This window comes from Tasmannia lanceolata, unplaced genomic scaffold (assembly GCF_043159265.1).
Source record: "Tasmannia lanceolata isolate RefF3 unplaced genomic scaffold, GAP_Taslan_0.1 ptg000011l, whole genome shotgun sequence".
In the NCBI taxonomy this organism is placed as follows: Eukaryota; Viridiplantae; Streptophyta; class Magnoliopsida; order Canellales; family Winteraceae; genus Tasmannia; species Tasmannia lanceolata.
This window is the reverse complement of record NW_027518688.1, coordinates 15,813,593-15,834,164: the sequence shown is the minus strand read 5'-3', so window position 1 is coordinate 15,834,164 and position 20,572 is coordinate 15,813,593. Positions and strand designations below refer to the sequence as shown.

The following is a 20,572-nucleotide window of genomic DNA, read 5'->3' as shown; positions in this document are numbered from 1 at the left end:
ATTGAAATATTTGCAAGGGGAACAAAACCAACCACCAGGGCCATTTCTAAAACTCTTATTGGGGCAAATACCATTAAGAGAAGGAGAAGGTTTCAGAGTTGGTTTAACCTGCAGACACCTTCAACATTCTTTCCTCCATCTAAAATTATATTAGGAGCAGCAGCAGCAGCACTGCCAGTCCTCCGACCATTCTCCATTTCGACCTCCCATGAGATGCTAGTTCAGACCTCCCATGGGATCAATAATTATGAGATGCTTGTAGCAGCCAGTTATGCACATTAAATCCTTTATTTTATTTTCATGAGATGCTTCTAGCAGCCAGTTATGCACATGAAATCTTTTATTTTCATGTGTATGCTACTTCTAGAGTGTATACACCCGTAAATTTTCGTCAGCACTTATACACTGATATTAGTATTTAATATTTAGGAACCTATTGATTTGTCAGTACTTATATACTAATAATGGTATATTGGGAAAACGATTGATTCATCACTACTAGTATACCTATCATAGTATATAAGAACCTATAAATTTTTGTCATGAGTCCAAACATGGACCAGATTGGTGGTCAGTATCTGCATGTATTTGGATAAAAAAAACGGACCAGTTTTGTAAATAGTAAATGCTTGTGTTTGTATCTCAAATCTGGACAGCAACAACGCTGTCTGTGAGTGTATTTATGTGTCATAAATCTGGACAGAAATAGTGTTGTCTGTGTGCGTGTTTTCGTGCCCAAAAACAGGGCAGCAATGGTGTTTCTATGTACACATATTTTTATGCCCAAAAACAGGGCAGCAATAGTGTTTTCTGTGTATATAATTTTGTGCCCAAAAACAAATCATGCCCCAAAACAGGGCAGCAATAGTGTTTTCTGTGTATATAATTTATGCCCAAAAACATGGCAGCAACTAGCATTGTCTGTGTGAGTTGGTGCCCCAAAACAGGACAGCAGTTAGTTGTGTATGTCTGTGTATTGGTGCCCCAAAACCCGCAGTTAGTTGTACCTGTGTGTTGGTGCCCCAAAACTTGCAGTTAGTTGTGTATGAGTGTGGACTTTTGTGCCCAAAACAGGGCCGCAATTGGTGTCTTGTGTGCATGCCTTGTGTGCCCAAAAACAGGGCAGCAGTTGTGTTCCTTGCATGTGCATTGTTGTGCCCCAAAAACAGAATTGCAGGATGTAGAGTGTGTGAGTGTTTGGAAAACTTAAACCTAAATAAATTGACACTGTTACGCTCAATGATTGACTTCAGGACTGTTTCACTCTCCCTAGCAGGGATCGCTCCATTCGCCCTCTTTCGTAAGTTAAAGGCAGGTGATAGCTAAACCTAAACTTTGTATGGTTTTCAATAAGGGAAGTTGATGCAATAATCTAGCTTCTTTGAATAGTAACATGTCACATGCCTAGACCTGACAAAATGTTACACCACATTCACTTATTATTCTTATAGCATATGATAATTGGAAACCTATTAGTTGTCTTATCGAAATGTAATGTTATACCTGTTGTACGATAGCAGATTCTATTGATAAAAAAGTAAAGGAAATTATTGCTATGTCATCAATCCTCGGAAAGGTAAGGAATATTGCATGAGCACGGTTAATGGAATGGGTGATGGGAGGCCATTGAGCTAATCCCCGAATATTTAGACGACACGGGTGATGAGCGCAACCCCTTGTCAATGTGGAATCCTCTTAAGACCAAGAGTCCATGAGGCGGTAGAGTCTGCCGTAACAAGTCCTCACGGCCACTATCTTTGGGCGGGGAAGTGGGCAGTCCATGTAGGCAAAAGTAACAGGCTATGGAGAGCTGGAGTACCTCGTGTAACCATCCCATATTTCATGCATATTTCACACAGTTTATTTACTTCTTGTCACTCTTATTCCTATTATCTTATTTATCCTCTTAAGTTTTGTTAGAATATGTGAGATCTCACCAATAGGTTAGATTAGGCAACTATGGTTTGATTAGGTAGAATAAAATCACATCTTCCAAGATTTGATTTAGATTAATTGGGGAAGATTATGCAGGCAAGCTAGATTAGGTATTGAGATTATCTTCTCATATCTTGTCAAATCTCTTTCCATAAATCTTGTGATACTAGTTTCTATGTTTATCATCTTGAGTGTTCTATATAAACACTCATTAGGTTTGATTGTAAGATAAGCAAAGAATTAGTGAAATCTTCTCCTAATTTTACACGGTATAAAAGCCACCGATCTTGGAGTGACCACAAGACAAATAGCTGCTATCTCCAGCGGATAGCCGATCTAGCCGTCCACCCGGCCACCATGGCTCCCACATTCGCTTTCTCAAATTAGCACCACTAGTACTGCCTTCCTTACCGGCTTCATTAGTTTCAATCTCCTTGCAACCTTAGCATTTTTTTTCAATCTCCTTGCATTTTTTTCTCATCTAATTTTCAAGACTTTCTTGGTTGCCTTCAATAACCCCTCATCTTCTTGAATGCACCCCTCTCATCATCTTGTGCCAATTACACGGCCTCCTTATTTTGCTGTCAACACCTTCACAAATAAAAAAAAAGGGATTTGCATTTTCAAAACACATATTTGACATTTGCACACTTTTTCCCAATGTCCAAGTTTTCATCAATAATTATTGCCACCATTCCTAGCCGCTATTTGTCGCTTTCTCTTCTATTTCTTTCCTCTCTTTCTTTATATTTTTGTCTTTCGCCTATTTCGGTTGAGGTACCTCTCTGTGGTGCGTGCCCGAAATAGGAGCTCTACTCAGTTGAGGGGCCTCTCTCCCTGAGGTTCGTGCCTGATAGAGCAATTTCTCTTTCATAAGGATCGGTATCTCAAGCTGACCCGTGAAGTCTGCCCATTGAGGCTTTCTTTTGCCCATAGATGTCATTTCTTGCCCATTCCAGCATTCGTCCATTGTGACTCATTTCTTGCCCATTCTGGCATTGGTCCATTGTGACCCATTTTCAGAATTCGATATTCTAATCGGCCTAATGACTCGCCCATTCAGGCTTGAGTCCAATCCAGTTCCTTGAAGCTCTTCGCGGCTTACCTTTTAATGCGACACATTCTTCAACAACAGGAAACCATCATCTTCAACAATATTGGCAACATACATCAAACAAACATCAATCGTGACAACGTGCAACAAAATTGGCAAATTTTTACATTTTTTGGGGGATATTCATTGTAATCAAACGTATATCGATTTTCAATCCATATACGTTTGAGGGGGCATGTTAGAATATGTGAGATCTCACCAATAGGTTAGATTAGGCAACTATGGTTTGATTAGGTAGAATAAAATCACATTTTCCAAGATTTGATTTAGATTAATTGGGGAAGATTATGCAGGCAGGCTAGATTAGGTATTGAGATTATCTTCTCATATCTTGTCAAATCTCTTTCCATAAATCTTGTGATACTAGTTTCTATGTTTATCCGCTTGAGTGTTTTATATAAACACTCATTAGGTTTGATTGTAAGATTAGCAAAGAATTAGTGAAATCTTCTCTTAATTTTACAAGTTTTATTCCTGTTTATTCCATACGGTCATTCTATTCAGTATACTATGTTACTGCTTCACTCTATACATGTTTGGGTAGCTGAATGACTCTGCTAGATCGTTGTATCTAATGTTGCTATATATATATCTCAGGTTTCGCGACACTGAATAACACGGGATTTAATGGGAAGCGTAATGACCGAGAGCCGAGTCAAGGGAGTGGATTTGTAGTTTCGGCGTGAGGCCGCCTTAGTCCTTTTATTCATGCTAATCTCTCTTGCTAAATTCTTTAATAGTGTTGGAGTTCTTGATTATAACTAGTATACACAGATTAAAGTTTGATCGATTTTAATTAATTGCATTTAAATTCTTTTATACTTTCTAACTTCAGAAGAAGAAGAAATATTTGGTATATTTCAATCTGGACTTGTATCGTTTCTTTTGTGGTAGCGATTTGGATTTTGGGAATTGAAAATAAAAATGTCCAAAATCTGGGTCGTTACAGTATCAGTTTCGATATGCATTTCGATGGGATGGAAACAGGAATATTTCAATCGTTTCGTGTGGATTTTGGTGGAAATTTAAAGCCGTGATTGGTTGTTGATAGCTTTTTTAAGAATGTCAACAGCTTATTACCGCTTAGTACATAATTTGTGAAATAAAGAGTGACATTATCAAAAAAGTGAGAGTATTATGTATGTGTGTGAGCACAAACAGCCATGATGTAATGGAACTTTACCTTCGCAGCCTTAGCTGTAAGCTTCTTCTCCTTCTCTGTTGCAAACCAGGTTCGCTTTGGGCGTGAATAAATTTCTTCCCTGTGCTCAATCATATTTTCCGCCTGTAAAATCATGGAAGTGCAAAAACCTCACTTTAAAATAGACTAAAAAGCATTGATAAAAAGCAAAATTCATTTCGAAGTAAAAAAATGGCAAGCTAAGAATCCACATGAGAATTAATCTAAGCAAAACAAGGATCATGGAAAAGACAAAAACCTTTGTTGCTTCCATTTCAGCTTTCCTTAAAGCTTTCTCTTCCCTGCACAATGTATGTGTTTCCCACTAAGAAGTGTAGAAAAATAATTAGTGAGAATAAAATTGCATACAATATCCAAAAGGAAACCTTTCTTCTTGGAAAATGGCAGGAACTTGATCTTCCATTTGCTCAATTATCTGACACCACTTTACTATGGACTGCTCCGCAACTATTCGACTCCTCAGCTTTGAGCCAGCTCTTTTTGCCTAGTACATTTAAATAATGCTTAATCAATCAATCTTGTACAAAACAGTTAAAAGAAACACATTTTTTCTTGAGAAACAAAATTGCAATTATCATTTCAGTGCATTACACAAATCAGGTGAAATTATAAATTGTTCGGGCGTTGAATGGTGTACCACATAGGTGCCACCCTTGATATTTGACACACCAACAGCCTATGAAAAATGGGCTGTCGTTGGAACAAATATCAAGGCCGGTTCCCTGATTACATGCACCAACACACAAACATTATATAAAATATCCAAAATCAGATAAAGCAAAGTATGAAAACTAACAGTTTTAACAGGTTGAAAAAAAAAAATCAGCTCCACTAGGAAATTACTTTATTATCACTAACAAAAATATCTATTGTTTCGGAGAAATTAGTTCATGTCCTACATGGACCATCACATATTCACCCACATTCAAAAGGAGCATCTAGTAATCATTTGATGATATGGGAGCCCATCCAAATGTAGTGTATAATTCATGTCTACTTTTGTGATTGTGGTTTGGGTGTCCTTTGGACAAGAATTTCAGTTGGAAGTTCTGGGCCCTTTTTATGGAGCTTCCTAATATTTCGTTCTTTTTGCTTTGCTATCATCAGTTTCATCTTACCTGAAGAGTATACAGCATGCTGAATTAAATTAGTCATTGTACGACAATAAAAGATTAGTACACATTTCGTTCAACCAAATGAAAACTGTTCGAGATAAATTTCATAATCAGGTGCACTAGGGTTAGAACTTATTTAGATCAATGTGGTAAGCCATGCCATTTTGTCTACAAGAAAAGAAAGCAAAGGACCTGTCAATGCTTGGTAAGAACATTGACAAACTGAATATTGTAAGACCATCCCAGCTCAATACTTCTTTTATATATTAAAAAAAAAGTTAATCTAGTTCTAAATAATCTCTGCACGAATATTCGAGTAGTAAATAACCCTTGATGCAAATCAAAATAGAGGCACTTCAAAGTGTTAAATTGAATTAGACACTTCTTCAAGATAGATCGAGCCTCCTAACTTGAAAGGGTTTTAGCCAACACTATCTCCATGACTCAACCAAGTCATACTCAATCTATCTCAGATTAGGTTTGCACTAATTTTTTGGGACAGAGTAACTATTCTCCCTAACTCTTTAAATATCATCTGAAATTTGATTTCTAATTAGAGTTACAATTGAAAAGGACTGACCAGTGAGATCAATACTTAACACCAAGGTAAACCTTCATAGTACTCCGATCCTTGAAAGGAAAATTGATCGAAGTGAAAACCGTCTTAAGACTAGTTAAGACAATTGACCAATGAGATCAGAGGTCACCAGTTAGAGAACACGACCAATGACATCAATACTCACATCTCACATTCAAAACATAACAAATGGTAAACCTTCACAGGAATCATAACCCTAAAAGGAAAATTGATTGAAGTGGAAGCCTCCTTGGGATTAATAAGCTGACAGAAGGTGAGCCTTCTTAAGATCAATTTACTTTAGTGGGTGGGAATAAAAATAATGGCAAAGGGTTAAATAGTAGAGACAGAAGAACCAAAAAGTTAGATGTATAACTAAGAGCAAAAGCAACTCAAGTCACTATCATATCTAAGATTAAAGTCATTGATCCTACAATAGTTTGGCTCTAGTCTTCTGATCAATCTTAAAATTCAGGAGTAGGACACTGGTTTGACCTAGGTTAAGCTGTTTCTTGACTAGTTTAGTTGAAAGGCTAAAACCCTAGAACAGTATTGATCCATCGGATCTATTCGATGGTTTGCCTGCAGCTATTAGGTTGTCCATAGAAGGTTGTGAGTAGTACAGTCCAATTCTTCTTCTCTTTGTTCCGCCTTATGTTGTCCTAATTGTTCTAACAATTGGCCCCTTACACTAGGGTGTCTCATATAGACAAACCAAGATGAACTTACACACTACGCTCGAGAAGTCACACAATTACATGCACCCTAGTGTCAACAAGGTTCATCCCATCCTACTTAAATCTTAGACATGGGGCTTGGTTGGTAGTGCCTCCAACACGAAACCTACGGTAGAACTTAAAAAACTGCTGACTCGGTCTGGCTCACAGTGATGCGAGCATGGAAATGCAAAGGGGACCCCCAAGCGGGCCTTTCACACACACCCTTGCACATGTGCACATACAAACATGTGGTTCAGAGCAAGAATCTCGCCTATCTTGATCTCCCATGAGTAGACACAAGCAAGAGAGAATTATAATGCTAAAAATCAAATCTAATATTCTCAGTTGTTTTTTATGTGGGTCTACAAAGGTGAATAATAAGTCAAAAGAGGGCAATCAATGATCAATGAGGCTTAAAAAACGATTTGAAATCCACCAACAATTCATCACTAGGTGGTTAAACAATTACGGTTGGTGGTCTTGCTTATGTGATGGAGGGTCATGCCCGATCTTTCATCATTTTCTCCGGTCTACCAACAGCGAGGTGGATTAGTTAGATGAGTCTGGGGTTAGGAGATGTTTTGGAGGTGTTTGATGCAGCCTTTCCAATTGAGCCTTTTCAAGATATCCTCAGTGATAGAAAGCTAATCAAATAAGATTGAACAGAAATTGTATTTTATGGTATCTTTGATTGGAAAGAAGCATAAGACACAGAAATATTAAAAAATAAATAAATGAAAGAAAGAATATATATTGCTCACAATGGCCCTTAAAACAGATCTATCGTTATCAGTGACAAAGGTAACAGCATATCCTTCTCTTCCAGCTCTTGCTGTACGACCCACTCTGTGTACATAGCTGTGTACCAGAAACAATGTAAAAGAAAAGCATCATTAGAATATGGAAACGAAAATAATGTTCGAATCAGAAGAAAAACCAACATCAAAGAACAGAAAGCAATCCGAATAGAAAATGGAATCCTTAAGCGCATTTAATCTCATAATAACATTTGCCTAAACGTTTACCAGATCTAGGTTAAAGTGTGGCATTGCCTTGTTTCATAATTAAATATACAAAGATCAACACATTTTAAACCATAATTTACAGACAAAATGCTTAGAAGATGCAGATCACTTTTCTAAAATTCAGTGTAAAAATACAATCTGTGAATAAGACAGCATTTGTTTTTCTTTCCCGATGTAAAACAACAGATTCCTGAAGTTCTTTATCATCCAACCCAGTCCACAACAAGGACTACAAAACCACACTTCGAGGTTCCTTTGATGTCAAGAAGAATGTGTATTCCTCTGTTGTGCCCAAGATGATGAGTGCTCATACATTATGTACAAAGATGACAAGGAAACTTTATTATTCCACTGAGAAAAAAGTCCAGATAACCTCATGGAGCAAACTCTCATCAAGTCATATGAAATGATTAGGTTTCATAAACAAAACAAACAAAATAAACGCTGGGGAGGAGGTAAACATTGAAAACCAAAATGTTACCGGAAAATTAATATTGATTTGAGTCTAATGGAACCTAGGAAACCTAGATGCGGATATAAAGATGGTACGGATACAGACACAGGCACGGGAACAGAAATACTTAGCCTTTTTCCAAAATCTAGGACACAGATACTGATACAGGTATTCGGTCCCATTAGATAACGCACAATAAATGTATAAATAAAATAAGTTTTAACTAAATCTAACTTAAAGATGGAATTAAACTACCATTCAAAAAAAAAAAAAAAAGAAGATGGAATTAATAATAATTTTAGAATAGAATCCATATGACACAAAGGAACCATCTTTTAAGAAACTGACATATGTTAATTCCAACTTTTAAGTTAGATTTAGTTAGTATAGGATGTATAAATAAAACATCCTATACTAACTGTTAAGAGTGGTCGTGTGATACACCTCTCATGAGGGGTATTTATATCTTTCCATGTATCTATTATATATTTATATATTTTATGCGTGTAAGGGAGTAAGAGAACTCTCTCTAACGCATTCTCCATCTCTCCTCTCCTCTCTCCTCTCTCCTCTCTCCTCTCTCCTCTCTCCTCTCTCCTCTACTTTCATCCCTTTCTAATGTATCATGGTATCCGAGCTTAAGGTTGAAGATCCACCTAGAAGATCATTCCTTCTCATTCACAAACCCTAACCCTAACCATATCTCATTCACCAACCCTAAACCTACCCAAAAACCAAAGCCCTAACTTGCGAAAACCTAAAAACCCAAAACTCAAAACCTAAAAACATACCTTGCGCATACCCTGAAACCCATATTTTTCACTCTCTGGCTATTTCCTTTATGATCTAAATCACGACATAAGCCTCCGACTCTCGTGTTGATGGCCCGGATGGAGATTATCTTGGATTCTCTATTGTTGGGATGCAGTTTCTTCGTCATTATGGTTCCCATCTCTCCATGGACCTTCTGATGGTCTTCGTGAATATTGGTGTATGCTGATTTTTAGATGATCATAGATACTAGTTGCCCTTGTTGATCTGTTGATGTTGGTGGATCCACATGAGATAATTTATGTGGTTGTCTTGATTGGGCGATTTATTAGAGGGTTGATTCCATATTCGTGATTTGGTTTCGTTTCATTGATAGCGGTTTGTGTGTGATATTCTGTGGATTGTGGATCGTTCTGTGATCACTGTTCAAACATAGGAGGATGTTAATCAGATTGGGGGATCTGCCGATGGTTGCTTATGTGGTTGTTCGTGGTATTGTTAGTTGGGTGAATAACAGCTAATTCATTCTGTTGTAGTTGTGTGGGATTACTGTTGTTGTTGTGATTTCGTTTAATTATTCATCATGGCCACGCCATCTACGTCATCTAGGGGTGTAAACGAGCCGAGCCGAGCTTGGCCAGGCTCGGATTGGCTCGTTAAGCTCAAAAGCTCGGCTCGGGCTCGGGCTTGAACCAGGCTCGGGCTCGGCTCGGCTCAGTCAGGCTCGCGAGCCTTACCGAGCTCGGGTTATATTATGTTCACACCCCTCATCTTCCCTGGACAGCCCTATTAGTGTAATTTGACTAATTTTTTTACACTATGGGGGGTGGTCCTAGTAACAAATGGGGTTCCAAAAATGAAGTGACATATTTTGCGCCCCCCCCCCCCCCCTTTCACTCCCTGGACAACCCTTTTAATGCATAAATTAATATATAATATATATATTTAAATATATTAAATTCTTAACGAGCCTTAACGAGCCGAGCCGAGCCTGGCCTAAATTGGGCTCGGCTCGTTAAGCTTAACGAGCCTGGAGAGCCGGCTCGGCTCGGCTCGTTAAGGATTCGAGCCGAGCTCGAGTGAGCCTCCGAGCCCGAGCCAAAATTGACACCCTTAACCTCATCTACTGTCACTAGTACTTTCCCTGTGACTTCTATGACTATAATCAAGCTTGATGGATCTAACTACCCTGCATGGAGTCGTGCCATTAAACTTTATCTTCGTGGCCAGGGAAAACTGAGTTATATCACTGCAGATCCACCATCACCTAAGGACTCCACATATGACAAGTGGAGCCAGGAGGATGCCAATTTTCAACATCTTTTATGTCAAACCGTGGAACCAAAGATTGCCAGTCACATGTTGTTTATGGAATCCTCGAGAGCAGTTTGGTTGCGTGCAGAGACGCTATAACGACCACCATTTTTTATCGTTTCTTTCATTGTTGTAAATTATGGATTTTGGACCATTGGATCATAATTTGAGGATCGAGATCACCGATCCACTTTAGGTCGGTTCTTGATCCCAAATTTGGATCTCTTTTTTCGTCCTTGATTAACTTAGATCTATTGGTTTAAGAATCAGTGGCCCTTGTTTAATCTCATTAATTACTCTAGGAGCTTCGGGGGTTGGGTTTTCCGTGGAAAATTAAGTCAATGGAAAGTTTTTTTTTTAAATAAATGGAAAAATCCATTATTTAGTGGAGAGATCCATGTTTTCCCTTCTTATGGGAAAAAGTGCAATTTTGTGGGCCACTTGAGTAGATTTAAATAATTAAAAAGATTGCCCTTAATCTTGGAGAATAAGTATGATGTCATAATTAGAATATAAAATATTAATAAAAGTGGAAGAAAATAACCAAAGTTGATAAGATAAGGAGGGAAAGAGAATAAATGGGATCTCAAGTTGCATGATTGGGAGGAGATTGGAAAAATCGTACGCACAACTCAGGGAGTGAGTTGTGCGCATCCCTAGTGGGCCCACTTATTGTTTGGAAAATTAAAAATCCCCTTTTAAATCCTTAGTTGTAGGATTTGGGGAAAGATTTGAGAAATTCTATTGGATTGGCAAGTTACCAATCTTATTAGGGAATATATTTAGCAATAACTCAAAAAAAAAAGAAAAGAGAAAATACCTATTTTGTAGCTACGTTTTCTCCACAAGGTGTGGAGAAAACGTGCGCCTACAACCTCTCCCCTTCACTCCCAAAGCGTGAGCCAAAGAGAGAGACAGAAAAGAGCAAGAAAAAGAAAAAAGAAAAAGAAAAGAGAGGAGGGAGAAGAAAAGAAGAGAAGGAGAAGAAAGGGAGACTCCATTGTTGTTGTTCGGATTTCCAAGTAGGTACTCTATACCTTCATTTTTCTTTATTCATAGACCTTGTATACATATGTGTAGGTGGATTTAAATCTAGAAATCTCCAAGGGTTATTATGTATGTGGTTACATGAATTAAATTTGGGAATTTTTGAAGATTTTTCGTATGTATGTCATGTGTATTAAACCTAGAAATTTTGAAAAGTTTTCATATGTATGTTGTGTGTATCAAATCTAGAAATTTTTTTTCGCAATTTGAGTGTGTGTTTGTGTGCCTCAAACCTGAAAATTTTGAAGGCATTTTGAGTATGTGTGCGTTTCAAACCTGGAAATTTTTAAGACATTTCGATGATTGTGTTTATGTGCCTCAAATCTGGAAGTTTTAAGACATCTTGAGTACGTGTTAGGTGTATCAAGTCTGGAAATTTTCAAGGGTTACCATCTGGGTGTTTATACATATTAAGTGTGTGTAGTTATGTCCCCAAAACAGGACAGATTTATAATATGTTTTGTATGTATTCTCGAGTCCAAAAAGGACCAGATTTGTGAACTGTAAGTGTATTTTCGAGTCCAAAATGGAAAAGATCTCTGAATTGTATGTGCATAAAATTTTCGGGTCCAAAATAGACCAGATTTGTGAACTGTGAGTGCATGCATTTTCAAGCCCAAAAAGGACCAGATTTACGACTCATAAGTATATGTATTTTTTTAGTCTGAAATGGACCAAATTTATGAGTTATAAGTGTGCGTGTTTTTTTTTTGTCCAAACCGGATCAGATTTATGAACTTTAGGTGTATGTCTTTGAGTCCAAACCAGACAGAAACATGGTATGCATATTCACATAAATCATTGCACAAATAATGGGCAGCAATCACTCTGTTAGTGCGTGTTTACGGGAGAAACGAACTGGACAAACTTAAAACTGATTGTGTGTGTGTGTGTGTGTGAAAAACAATATGGGACAAATCCGACAGTTTATATTGTATATGGAAGGGGGTAATTATGGAAAGAATACTTAGGACTTGAATTGCTATATAAACGAACAACTTAGTGAATGATTCTTTGATTTCAGGCCTACTACTTCCTTTCCCACTTAGAGGGGCCCTTTTTAATCTCTCACACATCCCAGGTATGAAAAGGCAGGTGACAGCTAGACCTTGTTTTGCAATTGTTTTCAATATAACATGTCATATGCAATGTAATTCTGCGTATACAATTATGTCTCAATTATAACTGTTTAGCTTATTGCACTTGTTTATTTGAAATGCAATGGGTAATAAATTGTTTCTAACCCTTATGCAAAAGAATGCAGGAGAAGAAAAAGGCAAAGGTAATGTACTTCAAAACCCCCATTTGCATATCATACATGGGAGAGACTGGGGGGGGAATTAAGGGTGTGGTGGTATCATCCTGGGACCTAAGGTCCAAAGTCCAGCGCGAGAAGCGTGTACTGCCTTTCGTTGGCAAACCATCCAAAGCTATAAGATCCCCGAAACGGCTCGGCATTAAATGCGAGACCGTAATCCAAAACCATAATGCCATTACCTTTGGACAAGGATAGTGGGTAGTCGTGCGGCAAGGACACTGGCAAAAGGAAAATGTCAGAAAAGAACTGACAGAAAAGCAAATTGGGAAAAAGCCGGATGTACCTGGGGAATGTGCTGTCTCATTTCACATACTCGATGTACACATAGCACGACCATGCATCATTGTCATTCATTTCTATTTATATTGCTATGGATCGTGTAGTTTTCTTTCCAGTTATTTACTATTGCCTTTAGATATTCGCTAAGGATCTGGATTATACTGCATGCCGGTCTCTGGAGGACCCTGCTCTAACGCTATTTTTCTCCACCACAGGAGTTGAGGCGTTAGACGGCAGAGCATTTGCAAACGAAGAAACAACGGGTTAAGGGATTGTGTGCTCGGCGAGTTCGTGTCATGGCTTGTGGTGTTATGATGTTATACGTCATTTGTTTTTCTTACTTATGGAGACTTTATGTTATGTTGAGACTTTATTTGTTTTGGATTTTAGTTGTTGAGACTTTATCTTTCATATGGAGTATGCTTATTGTAAGGATTTCATGTTATGGTAGACTTATTTAAATTAGAATAAGATATTGGTTTTTTTTTTTTCTTAAAGATGACAATTTTATTGATACTATGGAAGTTACATTGGGGACCAGAGGTCCCATCTTGCAATACATAGAATCAATTAAGGATGGCTTGGAGCATACTCCTAGACTAGATAATACCAACGAAGAAAATCTCCTATTTCATCCCACTCAGTGAGGACCACTCATCTAGACACTGCATTCCTGCCGAATACCTATTTTACCTCCCTACTATCTGAAATCGTAGCCTGGATAGACTTCACCACTCCTCCAAACTCCATAGCACTACCCCAAGGCCTCCAACATATCGAATCCAACGAAAAGTGCCATATTTGGGGGCCTCTCATGCAAGGCTTTCCTCAAAACAAATTTTGTCATCACCATTTGGATAGTCTTTTAGTTTGGTGATCTAGACAAGCCAACAAAACCGGAGACCTAAACATGCCATGCTGAGTCAGGGACTCTAGCATATATACAACCCCGAAAAACGGGATCAGGACTTCCATAGGGTCGTTGATCGCCAAAATTTTCTCCACCAAGCGGCAACCCGCCGCCTTAATGTGGAATCGCTTTTGTCTCCATCGAAAGCAAAGTCCGATCCCCGAATTCCTGATAAGGTCCCAGAACGAAATAGAGAGGGAGAGCTGACTACTTGGAGAAGCTGGTCTTCCCAGATCCTCAAGGGAGGCCATTCCGACTTTGTTAAGGATCATATCTTCAAAACTAGACGGGGAAGGCCTTTTAATAGCAAAACCAAAGGTTATGGAGCCTTGGGCCCTCCATTCCTAGGGAGGAGACCTATGATTCTGACAATACGCCTCTCTAGTTATCAATGGAAAAATCAAATGATCTGGGTACTTTTGATTGTCATAGCCTTTTTCAACCCCGGGAACCCCATTTATAGATCTAGTTATAGATAGGGCCAAACCTAGGAGGCCTGGAATAGAACTTTAAGAGTTTAAACAACCTGCTAAGTTTCTTCTTTGCACCCGGTTTGGAACCCAAGATGGTGCTCGTCTTATTCATGATGAGATGATCTTGGGAACTTAAATCCCTGACTGAGAAAGTCGAGTCTTTGTAAGAACCGCCAGGGGCACGGTTGACGAAGCTCTTTCAGCATGCTTCCGTCTGATGTGATGGGTAGGTTTCTTGGGACTTACCAACAAACCCAAATAATCTTCATTCCTCTGTTCAGGTCCCATCATGCCTTTTTCTGGGATAACCAACGTCTCTATCTTGGGCCTCCCAGCAAGGAATTTTGAATTTGAATTTGAATTCCCAATAGGGTCGAACGGCTCACCTGGCAATGGCCTTGAGGTCACCGGAGGCCGATCCGCCGCTAACGATGAACCGGATTCCTGGGCGTCGGATTCAGGGGTTTCCTTTGAGAGCTCAACCCCGATGGGATAGTACTAGCCAAAGATTTGGAGCCTTACACCCGAATGAGGGAAGAGCCATCGAGGGGCTAGAATCTTAGCCGAAACGAAGCTCATACAATTCTGATGGTTGCCCTCCATTTTGGTTTCTACAACCTTACCAAAGAGCCCCCCTAAAGCCTCCACCGTAGAAACAGCCCAGGCGTGCAAAGGGATGACATAAAAACAAACCCAAAGCACCTCCTCTCCTTGAATAAATTCCTTCTTCTATGGTGAGAGGGAAAGTAGATAGTTGTCCAAGGCTGCAGATCCCTTAGTAATGATCTGTGAAGCCTGCGACTCTGAATCAAACATAAAAAGAACTTCATCCTTTGCCAGCATAGAAAGGCAGTGTAATGATGGGAGCTCCTAGAACACTCGTGCCCAATTACACAGCTCCTGCAAAGACTCATTATCATGTTTCTTTTTCCCAATCAAGCAGGATCTAAGAGAACCTGATCGCACATCCACTTCTTGCCCTGAAATAGATAAAGTAGGAATTGCAAAGTTTCTGTTGCGATAAATTTTACCCGAGTCGGGCCAAAGGTTGTCTTCATCATCCTTAGATTGCGCCCTGAGAGATCAAGGAATCCATTTTAATGATGATTTGGTCGAATGACACCAGCGACATTCAACCCTCCATTTATAGTTTAGGTATTGGCAAGGAGAGCAAAACCATGCCCCAATCCTTTTCTCTTGGGCATGTTTGGGAATCAATCTAGCCTGTGAGCATCTTCTACATCTAAACCGCCATCCAAAATTATGATAGCGACAATCATGACATTGCCAATCCTCTTCCCTGGGCATTCTTTTTTTTCCGATTGCTCACCCTCTTTTGCTAATAAGATATTGGTTATGGTTGTTGGTTATCTTTACTCATGCTCTCCATATGTTTTTAAAAAAAAATTTACATGATTTTATGTTCTTTTGCTCGTAGCGACTCGGTGGTATCGGGTCGTTACAGATGCTCTACTCAGGAACCAACAATCTTACAAAGATCTGTGATGTTTATTTAGATCTCCTCAAGTCGAAGCGAGGGGAGCGATCGGTTTCTGAGTACTACTCTGAATTTGTTGGTTTGTGTGAGCAGCTGAACTCTTACTTTCCACCTTCTACAGATCATGTTGTATTGGCGAAACAGAAAGAGGAGTTGCGACTAGTTCAGTTTTTGGATGGTCAAGGAAGAGAGTTTCTTCCTATTCGACAATTGATCGTGTGTGAGGGCAGTTTACCATCTCTTGATGTAGTTTTCTCTCGTGTTCAGCGAGCACTTAGAGTTGATGTTCCTGATGATTCTGTTGGTGAGAGATCTGCTTTAGCCGCTCAGTCTAGTTATGGACGCGGTACCCGTAGTGGGCGTGGTCATAGTCGTTGCGGCTCTGGTCGAGGTTTTGGTCGTGACTCAGGGGGAGGCCGTTGTACTGGTGGTTGTGGATCCCGTTATTGTACTCACTGTGGCATGGACGGTCATATTGCCGATTACTGTTATGACTTGCACCCAAAGTTACGTCCCCCACGAGGGGCACATCATGTTTCTGGGGCTCCCTCAGTGAGTTCGACAACTGTAACTGCCATGTCTGGTTCTTCTGATACACTGGTTGTTTCCCGTAACACGTATGAGTCTCTACTGCGTCTACAGGAGAAAGGGAAACAACCCATTGCCACTCTCGCGACGGAAGGTAGCAACCCATCCTGTTCTCTCAGTCGTACCAATCCATGGCTTATTGACTCTGGAGCCTCCCATCATATGACTGGTAACAGTAGTATTCTAAGCCCCTTTAAGCCTAGTTCCACTTCTACATCAGTCACTTTGGCTAATGGGGCTATGTGCCCTATCTCTGGCGTAGGGGACACATCTCTCAGTCCTAGTTTGCCTATCTCTTCTGTTTTATGTGTTCCTAGTTTTCCTTGTAATCTTCTTTCTGTTAGTCAACTTACTCATCGCCTTAACTGTTCTGTGACCTTCTCTCCCTCTTATTGTTCTTTTCAGGATCTTGCGACTGGGAGGAGGATTGGAACGGGCCATGAGGTAGGACTCTACTACTTTGACGGTGATGCTCCGCCAACTGCGTTGCGCACTTCAGCTGATTCGTTCATGTGGCACTGCCGTCTTGGTCATCCCCCAGTAGATCGGTTATAGCATTCTTCAGTTTTGTTTGGTCCTGTTAGTCAGTTTGATTGTGAGTCTTGTCAGTATGGAAAACACCATCGTGTTTCCTTTCAATCCCGCTCGGTTAGTCGTGTTTCTAGTCCATTTGAGTTGGTACATTCCGATATTTGGGGTCCAGGTAGAACTCCGTCTATATTTGGATATCGATATTTTATTGTATTTGTGAACGATTATTCAAGAATGTCTTGGTTATATGTAATAAAAGATCGTTCAAAAGTTTTTCCTGTCTTTCGTTCTTTTTATGCTGAAATTACTAATCAGTACTCCAGTTCTCTTAAATGCTTGCGCACTGACAATGCACGTGAATACTTCTCTGTTTCTAATAGGTTTCACGAGTTTCTATCTAGTCGTGGCATTATTCATCAGTCATCTTGTGCTCATATCTCTCAGCAAAATGGTGTTGCAAAGAGGAAACTTGGGTATCTTGTAGACATGGCTTGAAATCTTCTTTACCAGATGCGTGTTCCAAAGTCATATTGGGCTGACGCCATTCTCACATCCTGCTTTCTGGCCAATCGTCTTCCATCATCAATTCTTAAAAATCGTTCACCTTTTTCGGTTCTACATCCATCAGGGAATCCCTTTTCCATTACTTCCTAGGGTCTTTGGTGGCACATGTTTTGTTCATGATCTTACTCCTGGACTCGATAAATTGGATCCCCGTGCTATCAAGTGTGTTTTCTTGAACTATTCTCGTACTCAGAAGGGCTATAGATGTTATAGTCTCCAACTTCGCCGTGTCTAAGTGTCCGCATATGTCTCTTTTTTTTAGGATACCCCATATTTTACCGGGTCTGTGTCTATACCACTTCCTATCGATCAGGTTCAGCTACCGTTACCCGTTCCAGTCACAGCTTTGCCACCTGAATAACATTCGAAGCCGTTGCAGGTTTATTCTAGACGCCGTCAGCAATCTTCGTTACCTTCTTGTCTAGAAGATACCTCATGCCCACCAGTTCCCTCACAGCTCGCAGAACTTCCCCTTACTCTAGAGGTAACTGTTTCTCCTGATGAGGCTCCTATTTCATCCCGTACACGCTCTCGTTCTACACATCATCTCATTTCTGATGTGGTGTCTTATACTCATTTGTCACCCTCTTATAGTTCATTTCTTTCATCTGTGTCCTCTATTTCGATTCCTCGTTCTATTGTATATGCTATGGCTCATCCAGGTTGGCGAGCAGCAATGGATGCAGAGATTGGTGCTATGAAATCAAATCACACATGGCAGTTGGTCCCTCTTCCTCCAGGGGCTCAGGTAGTAGGCTGTAAGTGGGTGTTTACTGTGAAATACCTACCAGATGGGACAGTAGAGAGATTGAAGGCTCGATTAGTTGCAAAGGGGTATACACAGACCTATGGCATTGATTACACGGAGACTTTTTCACCTGTGGCAAAAGTTCCTTCAGTGCGCGTTTTGATATCCCTTGCAGTGAACATGTCATGACCTCTCTATCAGCTAGATGTCAAGAATGCATTCTTGAATGGTGATCTGCAGGAAGAGGTTTACATGGAGCAACCTCCTGGGTATGTTGCTCAAGGGGAGATGAGACATGTAGTTTGCAAGTTACAGAAGGCAATATATGGTCTTAGGCAATCCCCTCGTGCCTGGTTTGAAAGTTCAGTGAGGCAGTGACACGATTTGGGATGAAACAATGTGCACTAGACCATTCTTTCTTCAGCTCTCAGGGTAAAGATGAGAGGATCTTCCTGATTGTGTATGTTGATGATATCATAATTACAGGAAATGACAGTGCAGGTATACAGAGACTGGAGAATTTTCTTCAGAAAGAATTCTATACCAAAGATCTTGGTCGTCTGAGGTACTTTCTAGGGATAGAGGTAGCACATTCAAGTGGAGGGCTATCTTTGGGGCTATCTTTATCACAAAGAAAGTAAGCACTAGATATATTGGAGGAGACTGGTCTTATGGGAGCAAAGCCAGCTGAGACACGCATGGACCTAAATATCAAGCTTTCACCTGATCAGGGGGAATTATTAAAAGATCCAGGCAGATACAGATGTTTAGTTGGGAAGCTGATTTACCTCATGATCAAAAACCCAGATATTTCTGACGCAGTCGATGTAGTTAGTCAGTATATGAGTGCACCAAGGACACCTCATTGGTCGGCTCTTATCCAGATAGTGAAATATCTGAAGAAAGCTCCTGGTAAAGGACTCCTCTTCAGATTACATAGTCACATGAGGATTGAGGGATATTCAGAAACAGATTGGGCAGGATCTCCTACAGACATGAGGTCTACAAATGGCTATTGTACTTTTGTTGGAGGCAACTTGGTGTTGTGGAAGAGTAAGAAACAAGAGGTTGTGTCAAGGTCAAGTGCAGAAGCACAATATAGAGCCATGGCATATACAAGCTACGAGTTGATATGGTTGAGGTCATTCATGTCAGAGATTGGTTTGCCCTATTCGTCACCTGCTTCTCTCCACTGCGACAACAAATCCGACATTCATATAGCCATGAATCCAGTGTTTCATGAGAGGACAAAACACATAGAGGTGGATTGTCATTTCATTCGTCATAGGATTCAAAAAGGGGAGATTTGCTCAGTGTTCACAAGGTCAAATGATCAAATAGCAGACATGTTTACAAAACCCCTAAGCAGGGGTAGATTAAGTGATCTATGTAACAAGCTGGGGATCTATGATATACAAAGTCTAGCTTGAGGGGGAGTGTTAAGAGTGGTCCTGTAATACACCTCTCATGAGGGGAATTTATGTCTTTCCATGTATCTATTATATATTTATATATTTTATGTGTGTAACTTGTAAGGGAGTAAGAGAACTCTCTCTAACGCATTCTCCATCTCTCCTTTCCTCTCTTCTCGACTTTCATCCCTTTCTAATGTATCACTAACAAACGGAGAACATGACAGTTAATTCAATGAAACTCATATATGTTTGAAACATGACAGTCATTTAACCAAAAGAAGCATCCACTAGGTATTTGGTATGAGTATTGATATTGTGCGGTTTTGGGCATGATAAGTAGGGCCTAAACAAGTACTCAGATATCAAAGAATGAAACTACAGCTTGTATAATTGTATCATAGAGACTCAATAAATCATAGATATCTCTTCTCCAGGAAATTCAATACTCGAACAAATCAAAATAAGCACAAACCACAACTTTTTCTATCTATGAAACAAAAACAGTCGAACTGACGTCAAATCCATTAGAAATTTTGGAAAGCCATAACAAATACTAGAAATTCAAACCCTTGAATGATTTCGACCTTGACCATAATGGCTGGTGGTTAACATCACCAGTAAAGTCAATGGATGACCCACCTCAATTGAAAGCTATAGAAAATAACTTTGTGTGCTCTGCCTTGTACAGACATTAAAAAAGGTGAGAGAAACATAATGAAAACCTTATTAAGAAACTTGGTTTCAACTTTGCTATGAAACCATTTGATCGTAAATGAGATATTTTCGACAAAATCAAGCATTCCAAACCCAGTATTGGGATTCTCTGATTAATCAATGGTAAAATCAAAAGAATGCCCAATTATGTTTTAGGTCATGCAGACTGTAAACAATTATTAACAACATGGCACTCAAAAAATGGTTGCAAGCTTGTAGCCTCCCTCTGGTTCATAGGTTGTTGGTTTGGTGCTCGAATTTG

The 20,572-nt window shown here is 39.6% G+C and overlaps 1 protein-coding gene across 1 annotated transcript in view; it reads right to left on the bottom strand.

Annotated features, from left to right (window-relative positions):
* LOC143886181 (DEA(D/H)-box RNA helicase family protein) overlaps positions 1–20,572 on the bottom strand; it is a 90,091-nt gene that overhangs the window by 12,270 nt on the left and 57,249 nt on the right. The window contains exons 12-15 of the mRNA XM_077390135.1: positions 7,423–7,519; positions 4,616–4,734; positions 4,489–4,531; positions 4,233–4,334 (exon numbers count right to left, since the gene is read on the bottom strand). Coding sequence (XP_077246250.1) covers positions 4,233–4,334; positions 4,489–4,531; positions 4,616–4,734; positions 7,423–7,519 — 361 coding nt within the window. The remainder of the gene's footprint in view (positions 1–4,232; positions 4,335–4,488; positions 4,532–4,615; positions 4,735–7,422; positions 7,520–20,572) is intronic.